Here is a 26,130-nt window from a genome sequence, read left to right as displayed (position 1 = left end):
GGGTGGAGGGTTTGCTTGAAGTGGTGGAACTAGGGGAGGAATTGGGTGGAGGGGTTAAGCAACCGGTGGTGGAGGGGAAAGAAGGGGCCGGCGGGTGGAGTGGGGGAAGGAAGAAGAGAAAAATACAAATAAAATAAAAATAAACTAACCATGAGCTGTGGACCCTTCCAACGGTGGGTATTGCGCTTGCTCACCTTGAGCTCTATCTCTCTTCTCTCTAGTGCTCACACAAGAAGAAGAAGAAGTAACACAAGAAAATTTTAATTAATCAATCATCATCCCAAATTACAAGAGAGCTCGCATATAAATAGGCCTCATGACAAGAAAAGAAACAAAGACTAAAACGCCCTTCGGGCTACAACATCACATGACCACCTCTAGAGTAAAATGAGAAAAACATGAATATAAAATAAACTAGTACATAAGATACATAAAAATAAAATAAACTCCAGATTGTAGCCGTTGGCCTTTCGATGTCCTCATCAACTTGCTCTTTAATTTGTTTCATTTTTGCTGTTAAGTGTTCTGTCAGTGACATTGTCTGCTGGTAGTGTTTTAGATTATATGTTTGTTGGTTATGCTGCAATGACTAATTTTCTTAAGCTAAATCTACTAAACTAGAAGTAACTTTATGATAGCCAATTATGATTTTATTTATCATTTCAGGAACATTAATTTATTTTTTTTTCCCAATGTATTTAGGTTATTGGTTGGTCAATGTGGTTTACTGAATATCTCTTTTTGGAGAGAAGTTGGGCCAAGGATGAAGATACGTTGAAGGCATAATGTTGAAATGATGACTAGTTATATTTTATTTCAATTATTTTTATTCTCTTAATTATTGTATTCATTTTACGTTGCAGTCAGGTCTCCAAAGATTGAAGGACTTCCCTCAGCCGTTTTGGCTGGCACTTTTTGTTGAAGGTACCCGTTTCACGCCTGCTAAACTTCTGGCAGCTCAAGAATATGCAGCTTCACAGGGTTTACCCGTTCCAAAAAACGTGTTGATTCCCCGCACTAAGGCAGGCCTACTTCTTCTTATTCCTTGTTTTAGGTGTATTGCTCATTTCTTTATCCTTTTCTTGTATTACCCTAAAAATTTGAGTTATTAACTGACGCCCTTTTATTTATATTTACCTGAAGCGAACTTAAACATCTATTTCTCTCTTTTGATGATCTTGTTTTCTGAATTTTGGTGCAGTGTCATTCTTGCAGTGTTATGTTTGTCTTGGTTCTGATAATGGTCCAAAGCTATGTTTGACTTCTACTGCTAACTGGTTTAAACTGCTAATTTGGACTGTGGTTTAAAATTGTGCAGATAATGTTCTTTTTTATAAAAAAATTATTGCTTCTCATTTCTGTTTTTTATTATGTTAAACTTCTAAACTTCTGGCTGCAACTTCCTGATAGGGTAATGCTAAAGTTTCTTCTCAAAGCATAAAACTTTTTTTTCAAGTTTGGTTAGCTAATTATCCAATTGTGATGTTTCAATAAGCTGTCTGCTGAAGGAATCAAGTTTCCCGTGGAATCAGCTTCGTGCACTGTTTCTTTATTTTCTGTTATTATCTTGGTCATTGGTCCATATTCTTGCATTTTTTGTCGGATATGGCGCTCTTGTTCTTTTTGATTTTTCATTCTTGCGTCTTATATTTCTCCATTGTTAATTCTTCCTTTAGATAAACTAGTCTGAGCTTGTTCTATAGATTATCCACCCCTTTCTTGACAATTGCTTCTAGTATTTTCAGCAATTCGACCAGAAACTTAATTGCTATAAAAAAGAGCGTTTGGCCATAATTTATGAGGTGCCTTGCCTGGTTATGCTAGGGAGTTTCTTAGGTGAGAAGCCTTTACTAGTGCTTCGCTAACAAAAAATTAGTAGCTAATGCAATTTTTTTTGTGCCGCTCACAGAAAAATGTGTTGGCGCATACTCTACTGATTATTTTAGGGTTGACTTTCTTGCAAATAAACCGTCACTTCACATCATTTTAGTTTTCTTGTCACCATATTTATTTTTGAAATTAACATCAAAACTGTATAAATAGTCCATAATAATTAGTAATTTTTCATGATTTTGTTTTCTTGAATAAAATTAAATTTTTGTTGGGGTCCTAAAGTTCTTTCAAACTGTTCTTTTGACTTCAGGGATTTGTTTCAGCTGTAAATAATATGCGATCGTTTGTTCCTGCCATTTATGATATGACTGTAGCAATTCCTAAAGATAAGCCCTCCCCAACAATGCTCAGAATTTTGAAACACCAGCCTTGTCAGGTAAGCTTGACAGCATTTTGGAAATAGATGAGTCATTCTCTTTTCTTTCACTCAAATAAGGTCTTCAAGATTACATTCACACATTTGGTACCCTCCTTTGCTTAGAATTGTAACTAGTGATTTGTAAAGACTGTTAGCATTCTTAAGCATTGATGAGACAAAGTCTATCTTGCCTATTACGCTTACTTGGAGCCAGGTGTAACATGTTATTTGTTTGTTTGGTGGAAGCAATGATATTTACTATTTCGTTAATTTAGGAGCACCAACTAAACTAACACGATTATATCATTTAACCTGCGAATTTATTTATACAATTTTATTAGTTAGTGGTAGAATTTAAACTATCACTCATCGTTATAACAATTGTGATGTGGCAAAGTAGATGATTCTGCAATGTTTAACTGATCTTGCACGTGAGAAATTCTTGCAAAATAGGAAAACACTAATAAAGGTTTTTCTTGCTTCTGTTTTGGAGATATGAATTAGTCCGCAGTGTAACCATATGGGACCTCATCTGCTCGTATATGATGATTTATTTGAAGTTTGGAACTTATTAGCTATCTATAGTATGGCTCCTAGATATGGCATATGCCATATGATGTTGCCAAAGATTTTAAGTAGGGAAGAAAGGGATTGGGAGAGATTTTGTTTTTAAGAATAGGAAAGGTTGACAATACAGCTTACACAAATCAATATCAACAAGGGAAATCAACACCTTGAAGTAATCATGATACCACCTTTACCAATCAGCAATGGCAGCCACCTCCCTTGCAAGCAAAGCCCTACATTGGGTATCCATACCCACACCCACCCATGTACCCACACATGGGTGGGTATGAGTATGCCCATGACCTCATGGGTGGGTACTCAACGTCGAGGGATAAACTAATTTACATTGCTAATCACTGTATGTCGTATATTACCGCAATCCTCATGTCATGTTATTTTACTTATATAACACTGAACCGCACTGCGACCATAATAAATTCTAATATGCTGCTTGAAAGTTTGCAGTTAGAAGCCTCAAGGTCATTAGTTCGTGGTAGACTGCGTTCAAAAAGCGTGGAAAGTGAGTGTGTATGGGTGGATACGACATCCCGAAAGTCACCATGGGTTGGCGTGGATGGGCGAAGCCCGCATACATAAAGTGTAGGTACTCATTGGGTATCCAACCAGGACCCCATGCAGAGCTTTGCTTGCAAAGGATTTTCCAACGCGCGATGCTAACTACACATTCATTCTTAGGCATGGATGAATATAAAAAAGCTGTCTCCTCAAACTAAGTAGGGCAAAACTGTATTTCTACTTTTATAGAGAAATCCTGTTAATACCATTTTCTTTCTCTTTGTTTTTTTCTACAACAAAGTTTTCTTCATTTGTCCCCAAATAAATTTGTTCTTAGATCCATTTTCTCCATATTTCTTGGCGATTCAACCTCCCATAAAGGATAAATGTAATGTTGGAGAAATTTTGTTATCCTCAACGGATTGGAATATTTTGTGATCGAGCACGACATAAAAAATGATATATTATTTCAAATGATAAAAAAAATTATTTTGCTATATACTCAATAACAAAACTCACAATTTTATAATGTTAACATAGACTTTCCCTTTTTCAATATTTGATTAAATAAAGTTTATTTTATTTTGGGGAACGAATACCCATTATGGGAAGATCCTATGATTAATTACACCTCAAGCATTTGTTACTTCGTAAATACTTTTGATTAAACTGGTGGTTTTTTTATAGTTATCAAAATATTAACTAATATTTCATTTTTAAAGTTTGAGATTCTTGTTCAAAGATTTGATCTTTGGGAATTTCAAGAGAGATGTGATCAACTATAAATCAAATTTTAGGAATGAGGCTTATAATCCTACAATAAATGTTGAAGAAAATGCTTGAAACGTGATGACTTATGAAGTGACTGGAGTCAACAATAGTTTCAAATTCTAGAGCTAAGTTGAGAACTACTAAGTGATAATGCTTCGAACCTAAGTCTTATAGAGTGCAAAAGACTTATAAATCTATATCACATGAGACATAAGCCAATATGATCTATGGATTTACAATTTTGTCTGGAAAGGACTACTAGCTAAACCCACCTAAATAGTTTTAAAGTCAAGAGGTTTGGTCTCAATGCATATGAAGATTAAGAAAACTATTTTGATTTAGGAGATATAACTTACAATTTGGTTTTTAGGTTTAGATGCTTGATCATGTAGGTATGCATATGCTGACTCATTGAATGCAAATTTTGCTATCTAATTCTTAAGTGAGAGCTTTCTATATGATAAATACTGGAAATACGTAATCATTTTGTTTTTAAAAACTTGGCTCATTAGAGTAAGCCATGCAATTTTTTTAATTTAAAAAAAAGGGTTATCCTATGATTGATTTTAGATTGTTTAGTTGTTAATTAATAGAAAAATTAATTTTGTCTTAAGAGCTTACTACATAACAAAGTCCAAGACATTCCTACAAAGCAAGTGAAGAAACCTAGGAAAAGAGTATGCATTTTTAAGGCACACTTAATAAAAAATCAAAACATACTTGTATATATATAATCAACAAACATGAAAGTAAAGTATAGAGTTCAAATTATTATAATTATGAGAAAGCTATAAAAGTGGCAACTAAGTTGTCTGTCTTATAGAAATCCAGAATAATTGTAGACTCGACCTGTGTGGTCTTCAAGCTTTGGCTTCTAGATGGATATGGGGCTTCACCTTATGCTTCATTTGGGATCCATCTCTCATGTAACTATATCCCATCAGTCCAAATAATACTTTCAAATTCTAACAAATACATTTAAAAAATGTAAAAGACTCATTGAGGGATTTAAGCAACACCTGTAAGCAAGTATTTTATAATTATGATTTATTTTTACCCCCGGACATGACCACCTGCAGAAAAAAACATATATCTCTATCATATTCACTTAAGGGTAAGTGCGCACAATGAAAACAATTTAATATGCATCACACCATACATCACACACATGCACACAAAAAATCTTAATCCTAGCATGTCTAGGGGTTGTGCACCTAAGTGTGTGTCGGTTGTGTGGTATATCACACTACAAGTGGTGTTTTATTTTATTGATGAATAGAGGATATTTAATTTTAATTCAATGGGTGAATTTATTTTATGTTGTTTGTGATTTAAATTTTTTATTGATTTTTAATTGTTTCATATTTAGAAGGGTTATGAAAAATTCATAAAATATTGGTTACTTTGAGGCAAGGCTGCTACTTACGAAATCCTAAGATCTAATAATGTAGGCATTCCACCTTTTGAGATGGGATGATTTATCATTGTATTAGAAAAAATCTAAGTGATTTTTAGGTGTTTTTAGAGGTTCTGTTAGTGTTTGGGTAAGAGGGAAATATTCACCTATTAGGGTTAGGTAAACGTGTCTTAAGGTTTGGCTTAGGACTTTGTGAAATTCATCTAATAAGGTAAGGTGGATTTCAACAGAGGGAAACTTCTAAAGGACATCTAAGGATTATGTTTAGGAGGAATCACTTTGTTAAATTAGAAAAAATTACTTATAGTTTGAGTCTAAATAGAAGGATTATCCACTTTATTTGGGCCAAATGAATAGGATTTGGCTTTGAGGCTGAAGAGGAAGAAGTTCCTATTGGATTTGAGTCCAATAGAAGTGCTAAGGCCTATGGCTAAAGATCATTCACTTGATTGGAGATCAAGTGAATAAATATGGTGAAATACCCAAAGCTTTGGAACTAACGGTAGAAGAAATCCTATAGCTTTTAGGCTAAGGGAAGGAGAGTTTCCTTTAGCTTTGAGGCTAAAGAAAAGGAAAAAATCTCCAACCTATAATTTTTGTGCTAAGTATTGGAGAGTTATCTTTAGCTTTGGAGCTAAAAAGAAAGGAATAAAATTCGTAGCTTTGAGTCTTAGAAGTTGGAAGGCCCCTATAGCTTGTGAGCTAAGGAGGAATGAGAAACTACAACTTTTGGATGATTAGAGATTTGATGATGTGTAGCTTTGGACTACAAATCAAAATGAATTCTTTAAACCTATGCTTGAGATGAAGTTTCTTGTTGATTTTGACTCAACAAATGAATTTGTTGGATATGAATCTTCTACAACTTTGAGGTTGAGGAGAAAAAGAGAGAATACATATGGCTTTTAGGCTAAGATGAGAGTTCTCTAGGACCTTTTGAGTCGGTAGAAATTATGAATTATGCATTCAATGATGCATGATCATCTACCTAACATGGTTTAGGCAAATGAAAGAGGGCGATATGATTTTTGTTGATTTTGTTTCAACCAAAAGAGGTAAAGGAACTTAGGATTTGGTCCTAAAAGTTCCTAATGCTCTCTTGAGCCCTTTAGTGATCATTTGGAAATCTCCATGTTAGTTGAAAAGAACACCAAGCAAAAGAGCAAAAGATAAACTAAGTCAAGCTATGTTTTGTTCAACTTGATTTAGAACAATCTTAGGATTTATCTAAAGGTTGATGGTAGTTCCTAAGGGGTTCTAAGATTCATGCAATGAAACATTTGAAACCTTGGGGAGACTCTACATATTATACATGAGGGAGAAAGGTATTTGAAGGAGAGCTCCCTAATTTTATTTGAGTGTTTTGGACTCATTTAGGTAGGGGAGATCATTTGAATGCCTCTAAAAGAAATTTTAAAGATCAATTTTGTCATGATCTAAGAGGAATCTATGAGTATGCATGGGATGGTTTATCATTTTAGGAGATTATCAAATGCTTAAATTATGTGTCATTGCCCTCAACCTATCAACTTGCAAATTGCACCAAACATGCTTAAATAATTTCAATATGTGGTGGGGTATAATCTATAAGCCTTTGCAAGCCATATAATACTCCACCTTTTCTTTTAAAAGCACTTACAAATTAAATAAACATATTTGTGAATTTACAAATTTTGAGTATGCAACAATCTTGACAAATGACCTACAATGTTCATTCTACCAACTTTTGAGTGATGCAACCCAAATCATGCAACTTAGTTTGATTAAGTGTATGGCCATTTAAATGGGAATTATTCATTACTTTAATCTTATAAACTTGGAGAAATATCAAGCATGAATCCAATCAATTTTACTTGTCATGGTTTTTGAAACATAAACATGAAAGTTCATGAAAGACCCCACTTGTTGCTTACAGGCTTTGTAATTAATTAAAACTCATCCATGAATGTTTAGCAAATTTAGAGGAAAATCACAATGTCATAGCAATGCAAGTCTTCTATATCTAAGTTAATTTGTCATAACTTGTGATTTGTTAAAAAGTGTTGCATGCTACATAGTGTGAAACCCTACATGTTGTCATTCAAGTTGTGATCGACAACACCTAGCCTAAGGTTTGATTATAGGTGATTGTTTGTAATGCAATTTGGAAGGCGTTGGACATGAATCCAACAACCTTACGGGTGTCACCATCCTCTATGGGATCTCACATGAGAGCAACTCGAGAAAAGTCACTTGATTTTCATGGGTTTGAGGAGTTGAGGTTTATTTTAGGGTTTTAGAAAGCATAATGCATGGGTTTCTAGGGTCCTAAGGGTTTTGGAGCATCAACCACACACCAAGGCTTGGAGTTCCTAGGGGGTTTCCTAAGTTTTGAGGAATATACCTCATCAGAGCAAGTCATGATGCAAGCCGGTATCCTCTTGCCTTGCAAAGGACTCCTCAAATATGCATATACCTCACAAGCAAAAGGTGATCGATTGGAGACAATTGCAAACACCCATGGGTCATTGCGGTCAACTAGCAATATAAACAACAAGCTACCTATAAGTAAAGGTAGTAAACATTTAATAAATTAAAGCATCTACAAGTTGTGTAGTGAGAGAAAATGGACGGTACGACATTCTTACAACCAATAACTATGTAATGGCAGTCAGGTACCCCAATTTTCTTATAAACAAGGGCAGATAATATGTAATAAATGCGTATATCAGTGAGTTGCTGCAAGATGCCCATCATGAACTCGATACGCCCCCGAATCCACAACTTGTATACAAGCGAACAAAATGCGTGTACGAGCTTCTAAATAGAATGTTGTATTACAATGATAGTTACTCGCATAACTAATCAACGTCAAACATAAAAAAATGCTCTCAAACATGTACTACAATATGTATACACACAAACATAAAGGAATGCATGTGTAATCAAATACATGTGGGCACCGGCGAGCGTGTTACGGGTACACACGTGATGTCTAGGGATGTTGCGCGGGTCGAATGATAAGCACAAGTTCGAGCCTGATGCTCCTACACAAGTAGATAGGAGTCGACACAACTCGAACCATCAAACAAATATACGATCGCAGTATCAACCGGGATATTTGTTTTATACGTTCATGTTAGGCTTTCAAGATCTATAACAAGAGAAATTCATCTAAATAAAAACATATAGTCGATTCAAACCCGATCCTCTGTCGACAACTAATAGAGTTGACAGGGTTCGGTTAACAATATGAAATTTCTCATAAATACCCCGATGATGGCCGCGTTGAACGTAGATCAACCGAAGGGCTTAATTCCAAATATTCAAAATGCCACCTAATTGCCCATAAAAATTCAAAATTCAAAAGTCCAAAAATTCAAAAAATCCAAATATTTAAAATTGAATTTAACCATTAAACACTTAAAGCAAAAACCATCCACCATATGCAACAGTTTACCGAGGTGGACAAATTCAAATATCACTTCAACTCATAAAGAATTAATGTCTGGTCGAGAATATCACTAGGATTCATTTTCAAACAGTCTTCTGCCAGCAAGGACGTGACACGTCCTCTAACCGGCGATTATTTCACCAAATGGCACTGCAGGTTAACGTTTATCATCGGGGCCCTTTGAATTGGGTGGTTTGCCGCCAAATGACACCACTAAATTACGGTCATGACCAGAGCTCGTAAGTTCCCCAATGACACTAAATCCTTGAGATATGAATCAATATGATATAATCGATAGTGCACAAAGCCCTCTGTTAGCTAAGGTGGATTCAAATTTGTTCCCTTAGACAAACGCTCACCCCGGGTCTACAAGTACCATTGGACGACGCAACCCATGACTGCCGACAAGGATCTTTCTGTCAGGTTCGGTCAACTACCTCCTTTGACTAAGTAAACCAGGGACCACGATGGTTTGGGACGATGGAACCATGGGATCTTGATCGGGTCCATCATCCATTCCCCCACCATCCGCTTTAAGTGCAAGATGGTGAAATTTACAATTTTAAATATCAAACCTTCACATACCCAAACCCATGCTGCTACTATATGCAATATACATGTATCTCTACATATCTGATTGACGACTAGCCTTAATCGAAAGTTCTCTCTCGCTATTGGGAGGGGTAATTAACTATAGGACTTGCACCTATAGGAAACCAAAACTCAGATCTAAAGTCCTCACAAAATGAGGACGAAATATCTAGATAGTGTCTTATTTACAAATTCAACATGCACTCCCAAAATTTATCCTGAAACTTAATCCGTTAAAACTTCCCGAAAGCAGGGGAGTCCGGGGCACGAATTTTCGGAGCCCACAAATTGTTAGTAATTAGGAATAGCAGGGAAAGAATTTTGGGGGAAATCTTGAGGTTTGTTATGACCAAAAGTACTATTTTTTTTTATTCTGCACCTTATCAGTGTCACTCTATTTATAGGTGATTAGTGATGTGCTACAATGGAAAATAATAAGATATATATGAGTAGACTTGGTCTAGCCATTCTTAGGAGAGTATGTTTGCTTGCTAGTTATCTAGCAGGCAGGATCTTTGGGGTACTTTTGGATAAAGGGTCGAGTACCCTTGACGAGCTCTTCAAATGGAACCCTGAGCGAGTTCTAGTTAGAACTCCTAGTCTATAGATCGGTGATGTTCTAGCCAAGTAGTTTAAACCTTTGCAAAAGTCTTGGAAAAGTGGCCGTCTTTGTCAATCCTTAGGTTAGTTGTTGAGTTTCAGCTCTAGGTTCGCGGAGGTTTTGGGCGAGTTAAAGCTTGGCGATTCTTGAGTTATTGGCACCTTGATCCAACTCATGATCAACGAGTTGCCGAACTTAGTATGGGCTCGTAAGATGACTTGATCAATTTGACCCAAGCAAATATGTGTGTACACCATGCGATGCTATGTTGCAGAATTTTTTTTGCTAAATTATATGAGTTTCTGGCTGCTAGACAATTCTGGTAATCCCTAATTCTGGTAATGCTATGTGTCAGTGTTCTGAACTGTTTTATTTTCATGGATCTACTGAACCTTTTTTTAATTTTGAAACTCTCTTCAAGGATCTGGGTAAAATATCCCTTTCTTATTGAATTCAATTCTTCTTGAGTTTGGAAGTTGTCTGAGATCTTTGTATCATCTATCCACAATGGATTCCTAAATACCCTATTTATTAGGAAATAGCCTTTGACATCCTTTCTGAGCCCTTGATATTTCAATTATTTGGTTTTGAGTTTTTTTTGAGCCATTCATGCAATTATCTCTTGGAAACACAGTATGTTGAGTGCATGATTAGTTTTTCATTTTTTTTGTTATTCATTACTCATTAGCTAATCTTGATCTAGTTTGTGTTCCTTGATCTTTAGCAGCACATGATGATTATCTTAACATGTCATCATTCTTCATGTATTACAGGTACATCTTCTCCTTTGCTTGTTAATCCTCTTCTTTGTCGGTTGAATTTTTGAAAGCTGTGCTGGTGCTCTTTTTCCCTTCCTGGCCTGATTACCTCATATTAGAACTTATGGGAGATTGCAACTTATGGATCTAGTTTAAATGCTCAGACCGATCAAGTTATTCATCACTACCATTTATGGTAACTATTTGTCTGGATCATGTGACATTATTTGGTCACCACCTTAAACAAATTGATTGTTAAACAGAGATCTGGTTATCTTGGACTATAATGCCAGTTTTCACTTGTTTGCACATCAGGATTCCCATTTTATAGGGTGAATGCAAGGTAGATTACACTCATTTTTCATTTCACATTTTTTTTTGTCTTCATTGACAACTGAACGTGCAAGAGATTTTGATACTCCCAGAACATCTTGCAAGCTGGACCACTTTTGGACTCGCCATTTGAATGCAAATACTCTTCCAAGAATGAACAACCTATTTACACTCTCAAAATTCACGTGGCTTAATGAACACTCTTCAAGAGCACTTTGAATTTGGGTTACTATTTTCCTGGAACAGTTTTCTCAATATGTCAGTTTTTATAATTGTCATCTGACATGTGATATTGGGATCTCACACTTTCAAAAAGATTTATTTTATGAAGATGACTCATATATGAAGAAACTAGATTTAGAATCACCACAATCAATAGTAGGATTTCTATTTACCTGTCCCTAAAAAGCACGGTGAAGAAGAATATTGGGTTACCCAGTTTAATTAGCTTGGATTTTTTTTTTCCTTACAACTTTAATTTTTGTATTTCATTTAGATTCATGTTCACATGAAGCGACGCCCTATGAATGAAGTGCCTGAGACAGATGAAGCAATAGCTCAGTGGTGCAGAGACATGTTCATGGCAAAGGTGGTTAGCCATTATTTTGTTATTAGAACGAACTATTATGCATCGACACATGGATGCAACACACCCTCCGGTGTGCATTTTTTTAGTTATGAAAGCTTATCAAGTGAATATAATTTAAAGTGCTCCATTGCATTTATAATACTTTCTTGCGGTGCAAACATGACAGGATTCTTTACTGGATAAACACCTAGCTCAAGGCACTTTTGGTGAAGAAGATTATAAACCCATTGGCCGTCCTCTGAAGTCTTTGCTGGTAAGAAATTAGTGATACTGAAGAAATTTTTCTAGAAAAATTAATTGGTGCGCTTATCTAGTAGGATGCCGTTAATGCTTAGTGTATCAATCACGAGCCTTAAAATATTGTAAGATCTGCTAATGATCTTGTGCCAGCAAGTTTTGTTGGTAAAAATCTTTTGAAGTCATAGCAAGTCCTTGGGATTGAATCCACAATATATATGTATATATATATATATATATTTGCTGGCAATGAGACAGCTATTTTGAAATTATGCCCTCGTGTATTATTTAGGTTTTAAAAGTAGAAAGAGAGGAAAATTCATATCTAAGAATTTCACAGAGTAGAGAAGGAATATAAACAAGTGGATGGGCAATGAGAATGCTATATTTTGAAATAGTGTTCTTGTGTATTATTATGATTTAAAAAATACCAAGAAAACTTCTTGCCCAAGAATTTAGAATTCTGTCATTCTTGGTGAGGGATTTTCCAACTCTTTCAGGATTCTTAAATCTTAAAAATAAAAAGAACACAACTTCAAAATGAGGCCAAAGAAAATTGGCCTTTTAAGATATAGTAGAACTAAAATGGCCTTTTGAAATCATTTTTTGAAGCGCTACATTGAAATTTGAATAGATTTTTTTTTTTCAAATATGTATTTTTTTTCTATGTTGACATTGTATTCTTGATGATATAAAAAATGACATAAATTTTTCATATTTGCATTTATGCCTATCTATATACGTTATATAGTGAATGAAAATAGATGAGAAAAAAAAGGATGTATAGTAAGAAAGTATAATTTTGAAATGTGTTCTCTCATAATTTTTAGAGTTTAAAATTTAAAAATAGATGGAAACAGCTCATTTTTGAATGAGATATTTTTCCTCTTTTTCTAAAATTTAAATTTGAAATAAAATTTCACAAGAAATCTGATAATAAATATAAAGTCTACAGTGAGTAAAATTCACATTCAAAAAATGGAAATTGGTTTGTAGCAAATTTGGCCAAATCTCAAATATGCACTCAAAATCGGTCTCGAAATAATCAGATAAAAAAATGTGCAAGGATATTAGTTAACAAATTGAAGATCCAGGACTCATGTTAGTACAAGTAGTATCCCCTAGATGTCGTTCGTTATGCAACTTGCTAAAATTTTTTTAATTATACACGCACTCAAGTTTGAGAGAATAAAAATTGTATTCAATAATCTATTGAAAAACATATGCCTTGCGGGTCCTATTGTAACCCAAAAGACTCAAAATTAGTTGTTTCACGAAACCTTAGGATCTTGCCTGAAACTATAAGTTGTCAATTCAGTATTCTTAAATTCCTAACCTGAATAACAAGTATGTTGTCCGCCATTAATAGTAGTATGTTGTTCTTTTAGAATAGGAAACAGACAAACTGAATCTCTTAGAATAAGAAATAGACAACCGACAATAGCTATAATAGGAGGGTCATCATGGGATGTGAATCAACTACTTAAAGAAAAAGCGACAATAGCCACAAGTTTTGTAGAAGAAAAATCTAACAAAAATTAGCCAAGATTGATTCTTTGTTACAGTGAAATGCAAAGAAAAGAACGAAGCAGCTGTTCCAAATTTCCATGCTCTATGTCAAGAATGGAAAGAGTTGTCGATGCTAATTATTGAGCATATGATGAATGAAAGTAAAAAGAGCTGGAGTTTCTAAATTAATTGTCTGGAAAAAATTGGGAGCTAGACGTTGGTAATTGAGGGAATATGAAAGCTGAATCGAATAGAACTTGTAGTAGTAAAGCAAACCCATGAAAGTACTTAAGACATTGGAGAACAAATTATGTTCTTGTTTCCATCGATGTGATGGGCATGATGAACCTGAAATTAGAAAATACAAGCCAAACCACACAATATGTCCGTCTTAATGCTCATATCATGTGCTTCCGACGAGTATGCACTATCAATGCTCTAGTAAATCTTCTTAGCTTAAATATCCAATTCTAATGAATTGATCATTTGATATTCCTCAATTGGATCTGAGCATGACTGTTGTGGTTTATGTAAAGTAATGCCTGAATCGTCACAAGTCGATTTGCCATGCAAATGTATAATGTGCCTCAAATATCCACGATTTGTAGTTGACATAATTTCATTGCTTAAAATGACTTTAGGAACAAGTGCATATCTATCTAGTGAGATGTTGGATATGAATTCACAATGAGATGGAAAGAAAGAAAAATCAATGATATTGTTAGCAAGTTCATGAAATAAGATTAAATCATATACATTGAAGATTGGATTAATATCAATACTTACTTGAATTTCTAGTTTATAAGCATTCATCGCAATCCATTGAAATGATTCGTATTGCCTTGGCTTATTAATTTTTTAATGGCTCTAAGAAGAATAGTTTTGGATTTTGATGGATCATTATGTTGTCATTTGAATTGAATTTCATGTCACCTATTCACTTTAACAACAAACTTAAAATTGCCAAAAATATTCTTAGGTAAATTATGCATGTTGTATGCAAATGATTGTGCAAGCTCACTAGGTGGGAAGGTCAACAAGATTAAGAATTTTTTTAGGTTGGTATTATGTAAAAATTTCAATTGGATCCATGTTCATATACCCATGAACAAATGAATTGTAGGCAAAATCAGCCTTAGAAAATATTAAGTCCTAATCAAATGTGTGTTCTTAAGTCAAACTTTGCAACGAATCACCTAAACTCTTATTTACTCTCTTAATTTGTTCAAACGTGATAAAATTTTAGTTGGATTCCCATCTTTCTTCAGAGAGTTTTATTATAACAACTTATGAATTTTAAATATCTATTAGATAATAGTTTTAGGCAATCCATGCAATTTAAACACTACATTAAAATACAAATTTTCTATGTGAGTTGAATTAGGATTTTTATAACATAGAATGCAATGAGCCATTTTAGAAAAAAATGATCAATTACTACAAAGATCAAATATAGTTTAAACTAGCATACTCCCAATGCTTATATGGAATACACAATGATATGTAAAACTTAGTGTTATTGTTTTTTTTCATGCAATTATTTGATAACTTCTTCATTGTGAAATTACACGTGCCACATCCCTTTTGTAAGTGTGGCCATCAATATTTATCCTTAGTCATAACTATAGTTTTATTATTACCAAAATGTCCTACTCATCACCAACATGTAACTCTAAAACAAGTAAATACCTCAAAGTTGAATTAGGAAATATAAATATGAGTTTTTCTTAAAAGGTTACCCTTAATCATGAAATCCTTATTAATCATAGATGATGATTCAATAGTTAAGTTATGATAGAGAAAAATGACTGAATTGATTCTCTAACTTTTTTTGAAGGACCAATAGTCTTCGACTGTATAAAAGTACCAATAAGATCGCTTGACTCTTTAACTAGGGGCTAAATTACTCCTTCCATAGGATCATTTAATTCTCTTTTTAAAAAATCTAGAGACTAATCATACTTTTAAATAACCGGGGATCATTTTGATCCTTCATAAAAAGAAAGGAAATCATTTTGATTCTTATTTCATTTATGATATATCTATTAAAATATTTATAATTGGCAATTTTTTTTAATGTAATCAGAGCTAGTCACTTAACCTGTATGGTGTGCAAACTAACAACCATACTTAAAGAATTAACATATTTGTTTTCAACTTCAACATAGTATTTTAGCACATATGCATATCCATATAGAAAATCAATCCATTTAATTTGCCTGAGCCCTAACTTCTTTCGATATATTTTAAGGCTTGGTGATCAAATTTTTGGACGAAATCCTTAGCTAATACGTAATTTTTAATTATTGAAGTGATTGCACAACAATATGAAATTCTTTATAATATTAAGGTAAGCAATTAGATTTTCATCTTTATTTAAAACTCTATTAATCTTTACAACAGTTGCTCCGCATGAAATTTCAAAAAATTTATCAAAATCATGTTAGTTCAGGCAAACGCGCATTGGTAGCCCTCTCTTTAATATCATTGAAAGCACACTCAACATATTTTTCCATTTAAATTCTCTTTAATTAAGACAGACAATTTGTAATTACTATCATAACAATATTAAACCGATTAATAAATCTCCTATAAAATATAGCCAAATCATGAAAAGTTCTAATATCATGAATGCTAGTAGGTGTTTGGAATTTCTTAATTGATTTAAGTTTATCAAAATCAATAAATAATTGAGCAGTAGACAACAATTCCCAAGAACATAATAGGTGAGCTAATAAAATAGCTTTTTTAATATCCAGAGATAATAGATTGAAATTTTTGGAAGTCCTTAAGAGGCAATAAATGCTCCTCTCAAGTATTATTATAAATCATAATGGTATCAAAGTAGACAACAAAATTATTCTTGATGAAAGTTTGAAGAGTATGGTGCATGATTCTCATAAAAACACTTGGTGCAATAGTCAGTTAGAAAGACATATTAAACATTCATGCAAATGATCTTTAAACTTAAAATTATTGTTCTTTGATTACTTTCTCTCATTCTTACTTGATGATAACCGCTTATTAAACCAATCCTTAAAAATAGTATATCTAGTTATTATATCTAATTTATCATCCAATATAGGTATAACATATCGATTTTTAATGGTGATTTTATTAATCCTTTGGCTATCCACACGCATCCTCTAACTATTATTTTTTTAGTTGTAAGTAATGCATGAGAATCACAAGGTTCTATTTAATAAATTCTTTCCTAAACAAATCACGGACTTGCCTTTTAAGTTCAACCTGTTTAATGGGGTTCATCTTATAATGTGAAAATTAGGGACCCAATTGCAACCAAGATCCAATGGTTATGTTTGGCACAAAAGCATTGAATCTCCGTGGGCCCCATCAAATTGAAGGAATACTCAGAAAACTTTATCCGCTGTCTTTAAGTTCAACTTGTTTAATAGGATTCATCTTATAATTTGAAATTTAGGTAAGGTTGTTCCAATAATCAAGTTAATGCATGTTGTTATGTCCTCAAGTGGATGTTATCCATCAAGAAGTGTTATGAGTTGCATCATTGTTTAATTCAACAACTATCTAGGAATAAATTACTTATTCAGTTTGACTCTTTCTCAAAATCATATTGTTTCAAAATTAGTTTTTTTTTTTTTTTTTTTTTTGGCTTTCAATATCATCATCATTGAATATCATTGCTTCCAACTCTGGTTCATCAAGTGAAAGATTTGCAATAGTTCATTGGATATCATATAATGAAAGTTGGTTCTTCTTTTTATCTATTTACTTCTCTAGATTGCTAGTTCTCTCCCATAATATTTCTTTAACCTCTAATCTAAATCACAATGAATGTATCTATTTACTTCTATACTTCTCTAGTTCTCTCCCATAATAGTTCGTTGAATATCATATATTAATCTTTATTCGATTAATCTTAAATCTTTTATATTCTAAATATTTTCTATATCATTCTAACTTTTCGCCTATTTCGACAAATCTCATCAATTAGAATTACAATAAGGCATGCACATAATGATCTTCTAGACGTGTCTGAAACATGTCTCAGCCGTGTCCGAAATGTGTCCCAACAATTTTGGGCACGACATCTGTCTGACACTGCATTCTCTCTTCAAGAGATGTGTCGGTGCATCATAGTGTCCAGCCAGTATAACCTCGAGCTACCCAAAATGAGTTGTGCAACATCCACAAGTAAAATGTCACTCCATATCTTATTAGTATATATGACATGTTGAATGGATATCAGGCATCATTGAGTTAGATAAATTGCATTTTTATCTACTCAAGCTACTTTGTATGCTTGTTGGTATGGTTCAACAATTATGGTTTTATGTTTTGATAATTTTGGCTGAAATCAAACCAAAGCTCATTAATATTTCTCAGTTTTGATTGGCAGTTTCAAGCGAAACTAATGAGTTTTGGGTGAAAATCTAGAGTTTCACCTGAAATACATTTTTGATAAAATCTCAAAATTTTTTTTTAGTAGCCATCAAAATTCTATAAGAATTGTAATGCTACACGTCTATTATAGCTCGAATTCTAATAAGATAATCCTGTTTTTGCCTTAAATTTATTTATTTTTATAATTTTTAATAATAAAAAGTAATCGAACTATAAGCGAAATTGAATCCAGATATTGAAGAAACTTTCAAAACCGAACATTTGGTGAAGAGATCGAACCCAAAACCAAAACTTAGTTTTAAAACCTTGGGTTCAGCTTTTATATTCATGCATTTATTGCAAACTTTGTGAGAAAATTCATGCAACTTCCATTGTCAATAATCAGTTTATAGGGCATGCTTGAAGGATAGAAGTTATTTTTCAATCAGTTCAACCCTTGATATGACAATGATGTTTCATATATTATATAATGAGTTCTCAGTTCTAGAATAACTAATCTCTTCGAATTCATGCGCATCATCTCCTTCATCATCGTCATTAACTTCCACTTCAACATTAATATGCAGATTTCTACTATCGTATTCTCACTCATAAAGTGACTTGTTTGACGTCTTTTTAAAGATCCCTCAGAAAAAAATTTAGAGCTATATACAGTAGTAATATATTTGTTTTTGCAAGATTTTTTTTACCAATAGTGTACAATGATTTGAAATTGAGTATTTTGCCAAAATGGCGTATTTTCAATGTATGAAGAACTTCTTTTAGTTGTGAGAAATTTGAACACTTCAAGATCTATGACAAGTTGAAAAGCCTTTTCAAATGAATAAGCTATATGATTTCTTTTTTTCTTTTAAAATCAATTATCAAAGTAGATCTAAACCTAAAAATTATTGTTTTAAGATTTTTTTTTTCTGAACGTCATCAACTTCGTAAATTTATTCATTCATTTAATTATTCTTTTTTTTTTCTTTATTTTGACGAGTTAAATTTATCAAGTAATCAATTAGGCTTAAGATAAAAACATATATTTTTCTTTTAATAACAATTTCATTTCAGATTACCCAAGTTGTGGTTGGTTATAGTTTTGATCTTCCCTCTTTTTTCTCCATACTCATCTGATACATTTTGGTTTGCCCGTTGATGTTTATTGTAAATCTTATCGTTATTTAGACGTCATCATTGGTCAAAAGTTATTCATATCCGTTACCAGTTGAAAAAACCGGAAGAACTATCATCTATCTAAGATAGACATGTCAATTTTAACTTCCAATGTAATGTCTTGGTCTATTTCATAAGGTTGACTTATATGGTTGTTGTAGTTTTTATTACCATATATTCTTATAATGTCCGTCACAATTGTATCTCTCACTATGAATTTTTCATCTCAGTAGTGTTATGAATGAGTTCATCATTAAAGCTAAATTCAATAGTTGTTTCTTGTAGTTGAAGTTGATTAGTTTCAAAAGTGTTAAGCATCCTTTTACTTGATTTATTTATGTTCTCATATGATCTTTAACATGATTTATTTCTTTGCTAATTTGATCTTCTATTGCTAAAGAATATTTTAATTTGTTTTGCAAGGTAATCAAATGTTCGGATATAAAAAAAAGAAAAGTAGAAAAAAAAAAACGTCAGCAAAGAACCGAACAACAATTGTGACCACGTCATCTTTACATTGCAATTGAAGAAATTGCTCTTTGCGTCGTATAAAATGGCAAAGAAAGGAAGAAGAAGGGTTACACGAACTTACGATCAACTTTGCTGTTTCGGGCCTCTCGTACCTTTCGATATTTTTCACGTGAAACCTTGCCTCTGATGCCTCTTTCGGCGAAACCAACTCGCCTCCTTTCACACAGGGCATAACAACACCAAGCCGCTGAGCGTCCCACACCCTTCCTCCGATTTTCGTTAAACAGGCTCCAATTCGAAGCCTTTGTGTGAACCTCGCCTCCACTTGCTTTGATTCGAATCCTGCCTCCCTTCCGTTAATTGGTGGAAGTCTGCAAGCATAGTAGGTGGACTATTCTCCTGAGACAGGTCTGATCAGAGGTGGTTCACATGCTTGAATCGCGTGTGGGCCACGATTGGATTTGGATCGAAGCAGGTGGAGGCAAGGTTTGCATGGAGGCTTGGGATTGGGGCTTGTTTTGCAGAAATCGAAGGCAGGGTGCGAGAGGTTCGGCGGCTTGGCGACGTTCTGCCCTGTGTGAAAGGAGGCGTGTTGGTTTCGCCGAAGGAGGCGCTGGAGGCAAGGTTTCATGTGAAAAAAATCGGGAGGTACGAGAGGCCCAAAACAACAAAGTTGATTGTAAGTTCGCGTAACCCTTCTTCCTTTCTTTGTCATTTTATACAACGCAAAGAGCAGTTTCTTCAATTGCAATGTGAGGACGACGTGGTCATGATCATGGTTTGGTTCTTTGCGGACATTGTTTTTTTATTCTCTTCTGTTGTATTTTTTTAATACATACGAACATCAAATTTCATCCCTTTGGTGATGTGTTGTTACCTTTAATGCTTTAGTCATTTTGATATGACCTTCAGCTCTAGTATCAATTTGATGTGTACATCTTAGGGTATGGGATTTCCAAATGCATATGTTGATGGGATTTATTAAAAAACACTCATAAAATTTCACAATTTGAAGTTTCTAACTCTTAGTTTAGGCAAAGATTTGTGTCTTTATATAAAAAATATAAAAACACATTCCATTGTTTCAAACGGTTGATACGAAGGAAGCAAAAATTTAAATTCCATAAGAAATTTGAGAACAAACGTAAAATTGCATTATGATCTAGATTTATGTTGCAACAATAAAAATTGGCATACACGAACTTGAGCAAATTTCAATCTCGTATACAAATAGTGAGATAAGAAAAGAGCGAGAATAAAAGTCACCGGAAGATAGCAGCTGCACACTAATGCAATTATCTCGTGAAACAGTCATGATAAAACTAATGAAATGAATCAAAATTTGGCAATTTTGAATATTCTCTAATCTTCTCATAACTATTCACAACTATTCACGTCAAATTAAATTAAAATATGATAGGAAGTGCTTGTAATCTCTTTTGGCTGAAATTAAATTGCTGAAATTAAATTACATAAATTCCAACCACAATCTACAAGAGGAATTAAGAGCAACAATAAGAGAAAACTCTTTTGAATTGATGATATATGGAAGAAAACAACAAGATACAATATATCTTCTATTGGAGTGGAAGATCCTGCTCGCCCAAATCCCTAGTTGTCGGCTAGAGCCCAAAACTTCTTAAGAACAATCTAAATTTAGCAAATAACATCATAATCTTGAAATCATCCTATTGTTAGCCTTAAATAGGCTTCCTAAATCAATCTCCTTCCCTAAATATTTTTCTCATATTTGAATTCAAATCAATTTTTTTTTCCTAAATAATTCCCATTCCCTCTCAATTGTAATTAAAATTTTCCTAAACAATTCCCCTTTGATTTTTCCTCCATTTCTCTTAATAATTCTCTCTTAGATTTTGAATTCAAATTAGATCTCTTGCCCTAAGTAATTCCCTCCCAATTGCAATTAAAACTTTCCTAAACAATTCACCTTTGATTAAGAACCTTTCTAAATAGCTCCCTCTTGATCAACAAACTTTTTAATTTTCATCCCCTCAAATTGGCCAGTCCATCAATACACCCCTCCCAAAGTGTCATCTTGTCCTCAAGGGGAATGAAGGAAACTGTTGCTGAAGCATTGGACTGAAAAATGGATTGTCATTGGGTCGAATGATCCTTGCCTCAAGCATCTCCTTGATTAATCTCTCAATCTCTTTGTTCTAGATTTGGGGATGATGGTACAGACGAACATTGATAGACGAGACTCCTTCCTTTAAGATGATAGCATGCTTGCATTCTCGCGGAGGAGACAACTCCTTAACTGTCTGGAACACCCCTCGATACTAATGTAGGGGTTGTTGAACCATGTTTGGTGCTTCTATCTTCTCTCCATCTTTTTCTCCTTAACTGGCTGGAACAACGCCTCCGACGACGTCATTTTGGTTTGGAACTCGAGCATCTTCCTCATCATCTCCTCCATGATGACAAACTTCTTATCGATTTTCTCATGGATGGCTGAAAATTTCTCTTTAAAATTTGAAATATTTTCTACAAAATTAGATATCAATTGTCCCTTTCCAGCGTTTCTACAGTTCTTCCTGCCATAGGTATACTCAGATTTAGGCTACAAATAACAAAAGAAATAGAAAAAAACAACGAATGGTCTTCCAACAACAAAAATCAACAAGACAAAGGGAACAAACACAACAAAAATCAGTGAGGATGACTTATATTTCAGCCCAGGACACAGCTATGATACCAAATGGATAGGAAGTAACATGTAAAAATTCTGTCTCACTTGGCTGAAATTAAAGTATTGCAATCCCAAACATAATCTCCAAGAGGAATTAAGAGCAATAATTAGATAAAACTCTTTTTAATTGATGATATACGGAAAAAAACAACAAGATACAATAGATCTTCATTGGAGAGGAAGATCCGACTATTTCAAATCCCTAACAGCCGGTTAAAGCCAAAAACTCCCCAAGAACAATCTAAATTTAGCAAATAACTTCCTAATTCTGAATCACTCTATTGTTAGCCTTAAATAGGCTCTCATAATTCCCTCCTAAATTAGCCCATTTCCCTAAACAATTCTCTCTCATATTTGAATTCAAATAAGATTTCTTGCTTTAAATAATTCCCTGCCAATTATAATTAAAACTTTCCTAAACAATTCCCCCTTGATTCCTCAACCCTTTCTCTAAATAATTCCCTCTTAGATTTTGAATTCAAATTAGATCTCTTGCCCTAAATAATGTCCTTCAATTATTATTTAAACTTTTCTAAACAATTACCATTTAATTAAAAACCATTTTAAACAGCTCCATCTTGATTAGAAAACTTTCTAATTCCCTCCCAATCAAATCGGCCGGTCCATCAAAATCATAAGCTGCAGTTTAAAGCAGATCTACCGAATTGTTACTAAGGTTCATTTTAATTTTGTAAAAGGTATATTTTAAAGAAATTGAAAAGTACAGGTTAAAAATAGATAAATTTCATTTTAAATTTTGGTCTTGTCCTTGTTTTTAGTAAAATCATAGCACCAAAGTTATTGTGAAAAAATAATTTAAAAGAAAATATTAAAAAGATAAACCTAAAAAAACTGCAAACTTCACGGTAAGTAAAACAAGTGTCCATATGAAGGGAGTTCATTATAATAAGAACAAATTAATAACTGCATATAAGCAAGTAATTTGTCACAAAGATAAAAGTTTCTCTGATGAAAATTATCAGGGCATATCATGATCCTCTGAAATGAAATTTGGAAAATTTATGCAAATCACTAAAAAGAAGACAGAAGATGGAGATGAGTCAAGTTTTAATTGAGTCAAACGCAAACAGACAAGATTTAAATTGATTTATTAGCGAGCACGTCAATGTTCCATGTTTGATTATGGGGGCACACAAATAATAAAGGATAGTAAACTATTATACATGCTAGATTTGTCTTTTCATGAGTTTCTGCATCAGCGACCGACTTCTCTGACTCCTCTATCGTTGAATCTTCTCATATTAGGTGGTTATTTCTTGGGCGAGTCTGCTATCGATTGCTTCCTACAGGTTCTTCATATGGTCAGCATTGATGTCAACATGGAAAGGAGTAGCTTTTACAACTCTATCTCTGTTTCTGGTCACTGCTTGCATGCACGCATTTATTTTGTTTTCTCAGGCCGAGCGGTCCACATCTGCCAAAGCTGCACAGGCCAGAGTTAAGAAATCATAGGTGGTTCAATATGATTTCCCAAATCAAGACAGTATTTCTTTTATCTACTTATTATTTCAATTAATAAACCGTTTGATGTTGTTGTTTTTCTGTTTCCTTAGTTCTAATATTGGATTTTAGGAGCAAAGCACAGTACATATGTATACACATTCGCACATGAACACATCATACTCTCTGTAGGGCAGTAAATTTACTCTTTATTTGTTCAGCAGCTTTTTGATGAGGATTGCTTGTTTCCAACTTTTCAATGCCCTAGAATTCTATAAAAGCTGGTACCTCTTTCCCTTTCCCATTTGCTAAACTTCTGCTTTTGGTTCTGTTACACTGTTGTTTTGTGAAAAAATAGATATGTACATTTACAACTCTCGATTGATATTCTGTTGTTAAGATAAATTGGAAGTTACGAATAACTTCAGTTAATGTACTTTCCAAATTGCTACTACATATATTTCAAAATGAACGTGCTTGAGTTTGTTAGTTCTGTGTGGAATATGATTGTGTTGATCAATCTGATTATACTTTTGCCTTGAACCTCACAATTCAATCTGTTGAGCTTGTTGGGGGTCCACACCCTGCTTAGGTTTGGCGGCAGTGGCGGAGCCAGAAAGTTTATTGAGGGGGGCCTAAATTATTTTATTAAAAATTTCCCTCAATTTTTTTCATCCGGGCTTGGGACCAGCATAGGCAGTTTTAAAAATTTTTATTTAAAACATAAACTTCTAAATATAAAATAAAGTACACTTACAATCAACGGGCTTGGGACCGCCACTGCTTACAATTTATACATTCTGTTCTTCATATTTTGAAACAAATGAATAATAACATCATTGACAATACAATCTAAAATTTCCTTTTCAACATAAGCGATTAAAGTATCGTTCATCCACTGATCCCCAATTCCATTGCGTAGCCGATTTTTTATGATTGCCATTGCAGAAAATGCTCTTTCAACTCCTGCTGTTGCAACGGGTAGTACTAATGCCAACTTCAATAGCCTAAAAACAAGGGGATATAGTATTTCCTTCCTACTCTGAATCATTTTTTCAACAAGACTTCCGATATCTTTTAATAATGAAAATTGTACATCAAGCTTCATATCCGTAATATAAGTTTCAAGCTGATTATCAAGAATCATCAAATCAGAAGAAGTGAAATCACTTGGATATAAGTTTGCCAATTTAATTAACTTGTCTTTGTTGAATGCACTGAACAAATTTGATGGATTTAAACAAGCAATACATAAAAGTAATTCAGTATTAGCTTCTGTGAAATGATTATTCAACTCTTGTAGTTGCATATCAAGTACTGTGTAGAATATATCGACTCGGTAATGATGTAAATTTGTCATTTCTTGATGTCCACGTCGTGATCGTCCACGAGCAATCCATTTATCATTTAGATCCGGAGTGATAATTTTGTGTTCAACACAAAATAAAGACACTCTTGTAATGAAGGCATCCCACTTGTTATCTCTCATGTCTTGTAATCTGATTTTTGATATTTGAACTAAAGACATTGCATTCACGATGTCCTGATCTTTCCTTTGCAAAGCATCTGATAGTTCAGCAGTGATTCCAAGTATGTCTTTCATTAAGTGCAAACAAAAAGAGAAGTCAAAATATTGAATTGAATCTAATAATGCAAATGCTTCTCCTCTCTGTTCAGAACTTATGTCATCCTCCAAAACTATTTCAAGCACATGAACAACTGAGGAGAACATTGTAATCAATCTGATTAGTGACTCATAATGAGAACCCCATCTTGCTTCACCAGGACACCATAAAGATATTTCTTGATTTAATCCTCGTCCAGTAAACACCTCACCATTGTGTAATGCACTTAATGTCATATCGCGTTGTTTGTCTCTTAGTTGATTACGACGTTTGCATGAAACATCCACAATATTCATCACATTTGAAATTATAGTAAATAATAGTGCAATCTGAACATGATTTTTCGTAACTGCAACCAAAGCTAACTGTAGCTGATGTGAAAAATAATGAATATAATATGCAGAGTTATTTTCATTAAAAAAAGTGCTTTTAAACCATTAAATGCTCCACTCATGTTGCTTGCACCATCATAACCTTGACCGCGAATTTTAGATTAAGACAAACTATAATTTTAGAGGACTTCTTCAACTCCTTTTTTGAGACATTGAGCTGACATTTCAGGAACATGTACAATACCCAACAAACGTTCAATAATTTGCCCTTTCTCAGTCACATATCGTATAATGATAGCCATTTGTTCTTTTCCTGATACATCACGAGCTTCATCAACAAGAATAGAGAAGAAATTGTCACCAACCTCTGCTTTTATATAGTCTGTAATCGCACTAGAGATGGCTCTACAAATA

General features: G+C 33.7%; 2 protein-coding genes across 3 annotated transcripts in view; one reads left to right on the top strand and one right to left on the bottom strand.

Moving 5' to 3' along the window:
* LOC110097752 (1-acyl-sn-glycerol-3-phosphate acyltransferase PLS1) overlaps positions 1-24,065 on the top strand; it is a 29,854-nt gene extending 5,789 nt beyond the window's left edge. The window contains exons 6-11 of one of the 2 annotated variants that reach the window (XR_003702438.1): positions 703-780; positions 864-1,022; positions 2,144-2,269; positions 11,735-11,897; positions 11,994-12,080; positions 23,565-23,705. Coding sequence is in view for 1 of the 2 variants with exons in the window: in XM_020824300.2 (XP_020679959.1) it covers positions 703-780; positions 864-1,022; positions 2,144-2,269; positions 11,735-11,827; positions 11,994-12,080; positions 23,565-23,771 (750 nt within the window). In the remaining variant the exon portion in view is untranslated. Of the gene's footprint in view, positions 1-702; positions 781-863; positions 1,023-2,143; positions 2,270-11,734; positions 11,898-11,993; positions 12,081-23,564 lie in introns of both variants that reach the window. The other variant, XM_020824300.2, reaches the window with a different exon arrangement.
* Positions 24,066-24,543: 478 nt separating this feature from the next.
* LOC110097737 lies at positions 24,544-25,620 on the bottom strand. The gene has a single exon (XM_020824284.1). It carries the CDS (start codon positions 25,618-25,620, stop codon positions 24,544-24,546), a length of 1,077 nt encoding a protein of 358 aa, XP_020679943.1.
* Positions 25,621-26,130: the final 510 nt, after the last annotated feature.

The sequence above is a fragment of the Dendrobium catenatum genome, unplaced genomic scaffold, assembly GCF_001605985.2.
Source record: "Dendrobium catenatum unplaced genomic scaffold, ASM160598v2 fragScaff_scaffold_1344, whole genome shotgun sequence".
Taxonomy (NCBI): Eukaryota; Viridiplantae; Streptophyta; class Magnoliopsida; order Asparagales; family Orchidaceae; genus Dendrobium; species Dendrobium catenatum.
This window is presented reverse-complemented; position numbering and strand designations above follow the sequence as displayed.

Excerpts from the sequence above, each read along its gene's own strand:
- LOC110097737 (XM_020824284.1), bottom strand. The coding sequence starts at position 25,620 with ATGACATTAAGTGCATTACACAATGGTGAGGTGTTTACTGGACGAGGA.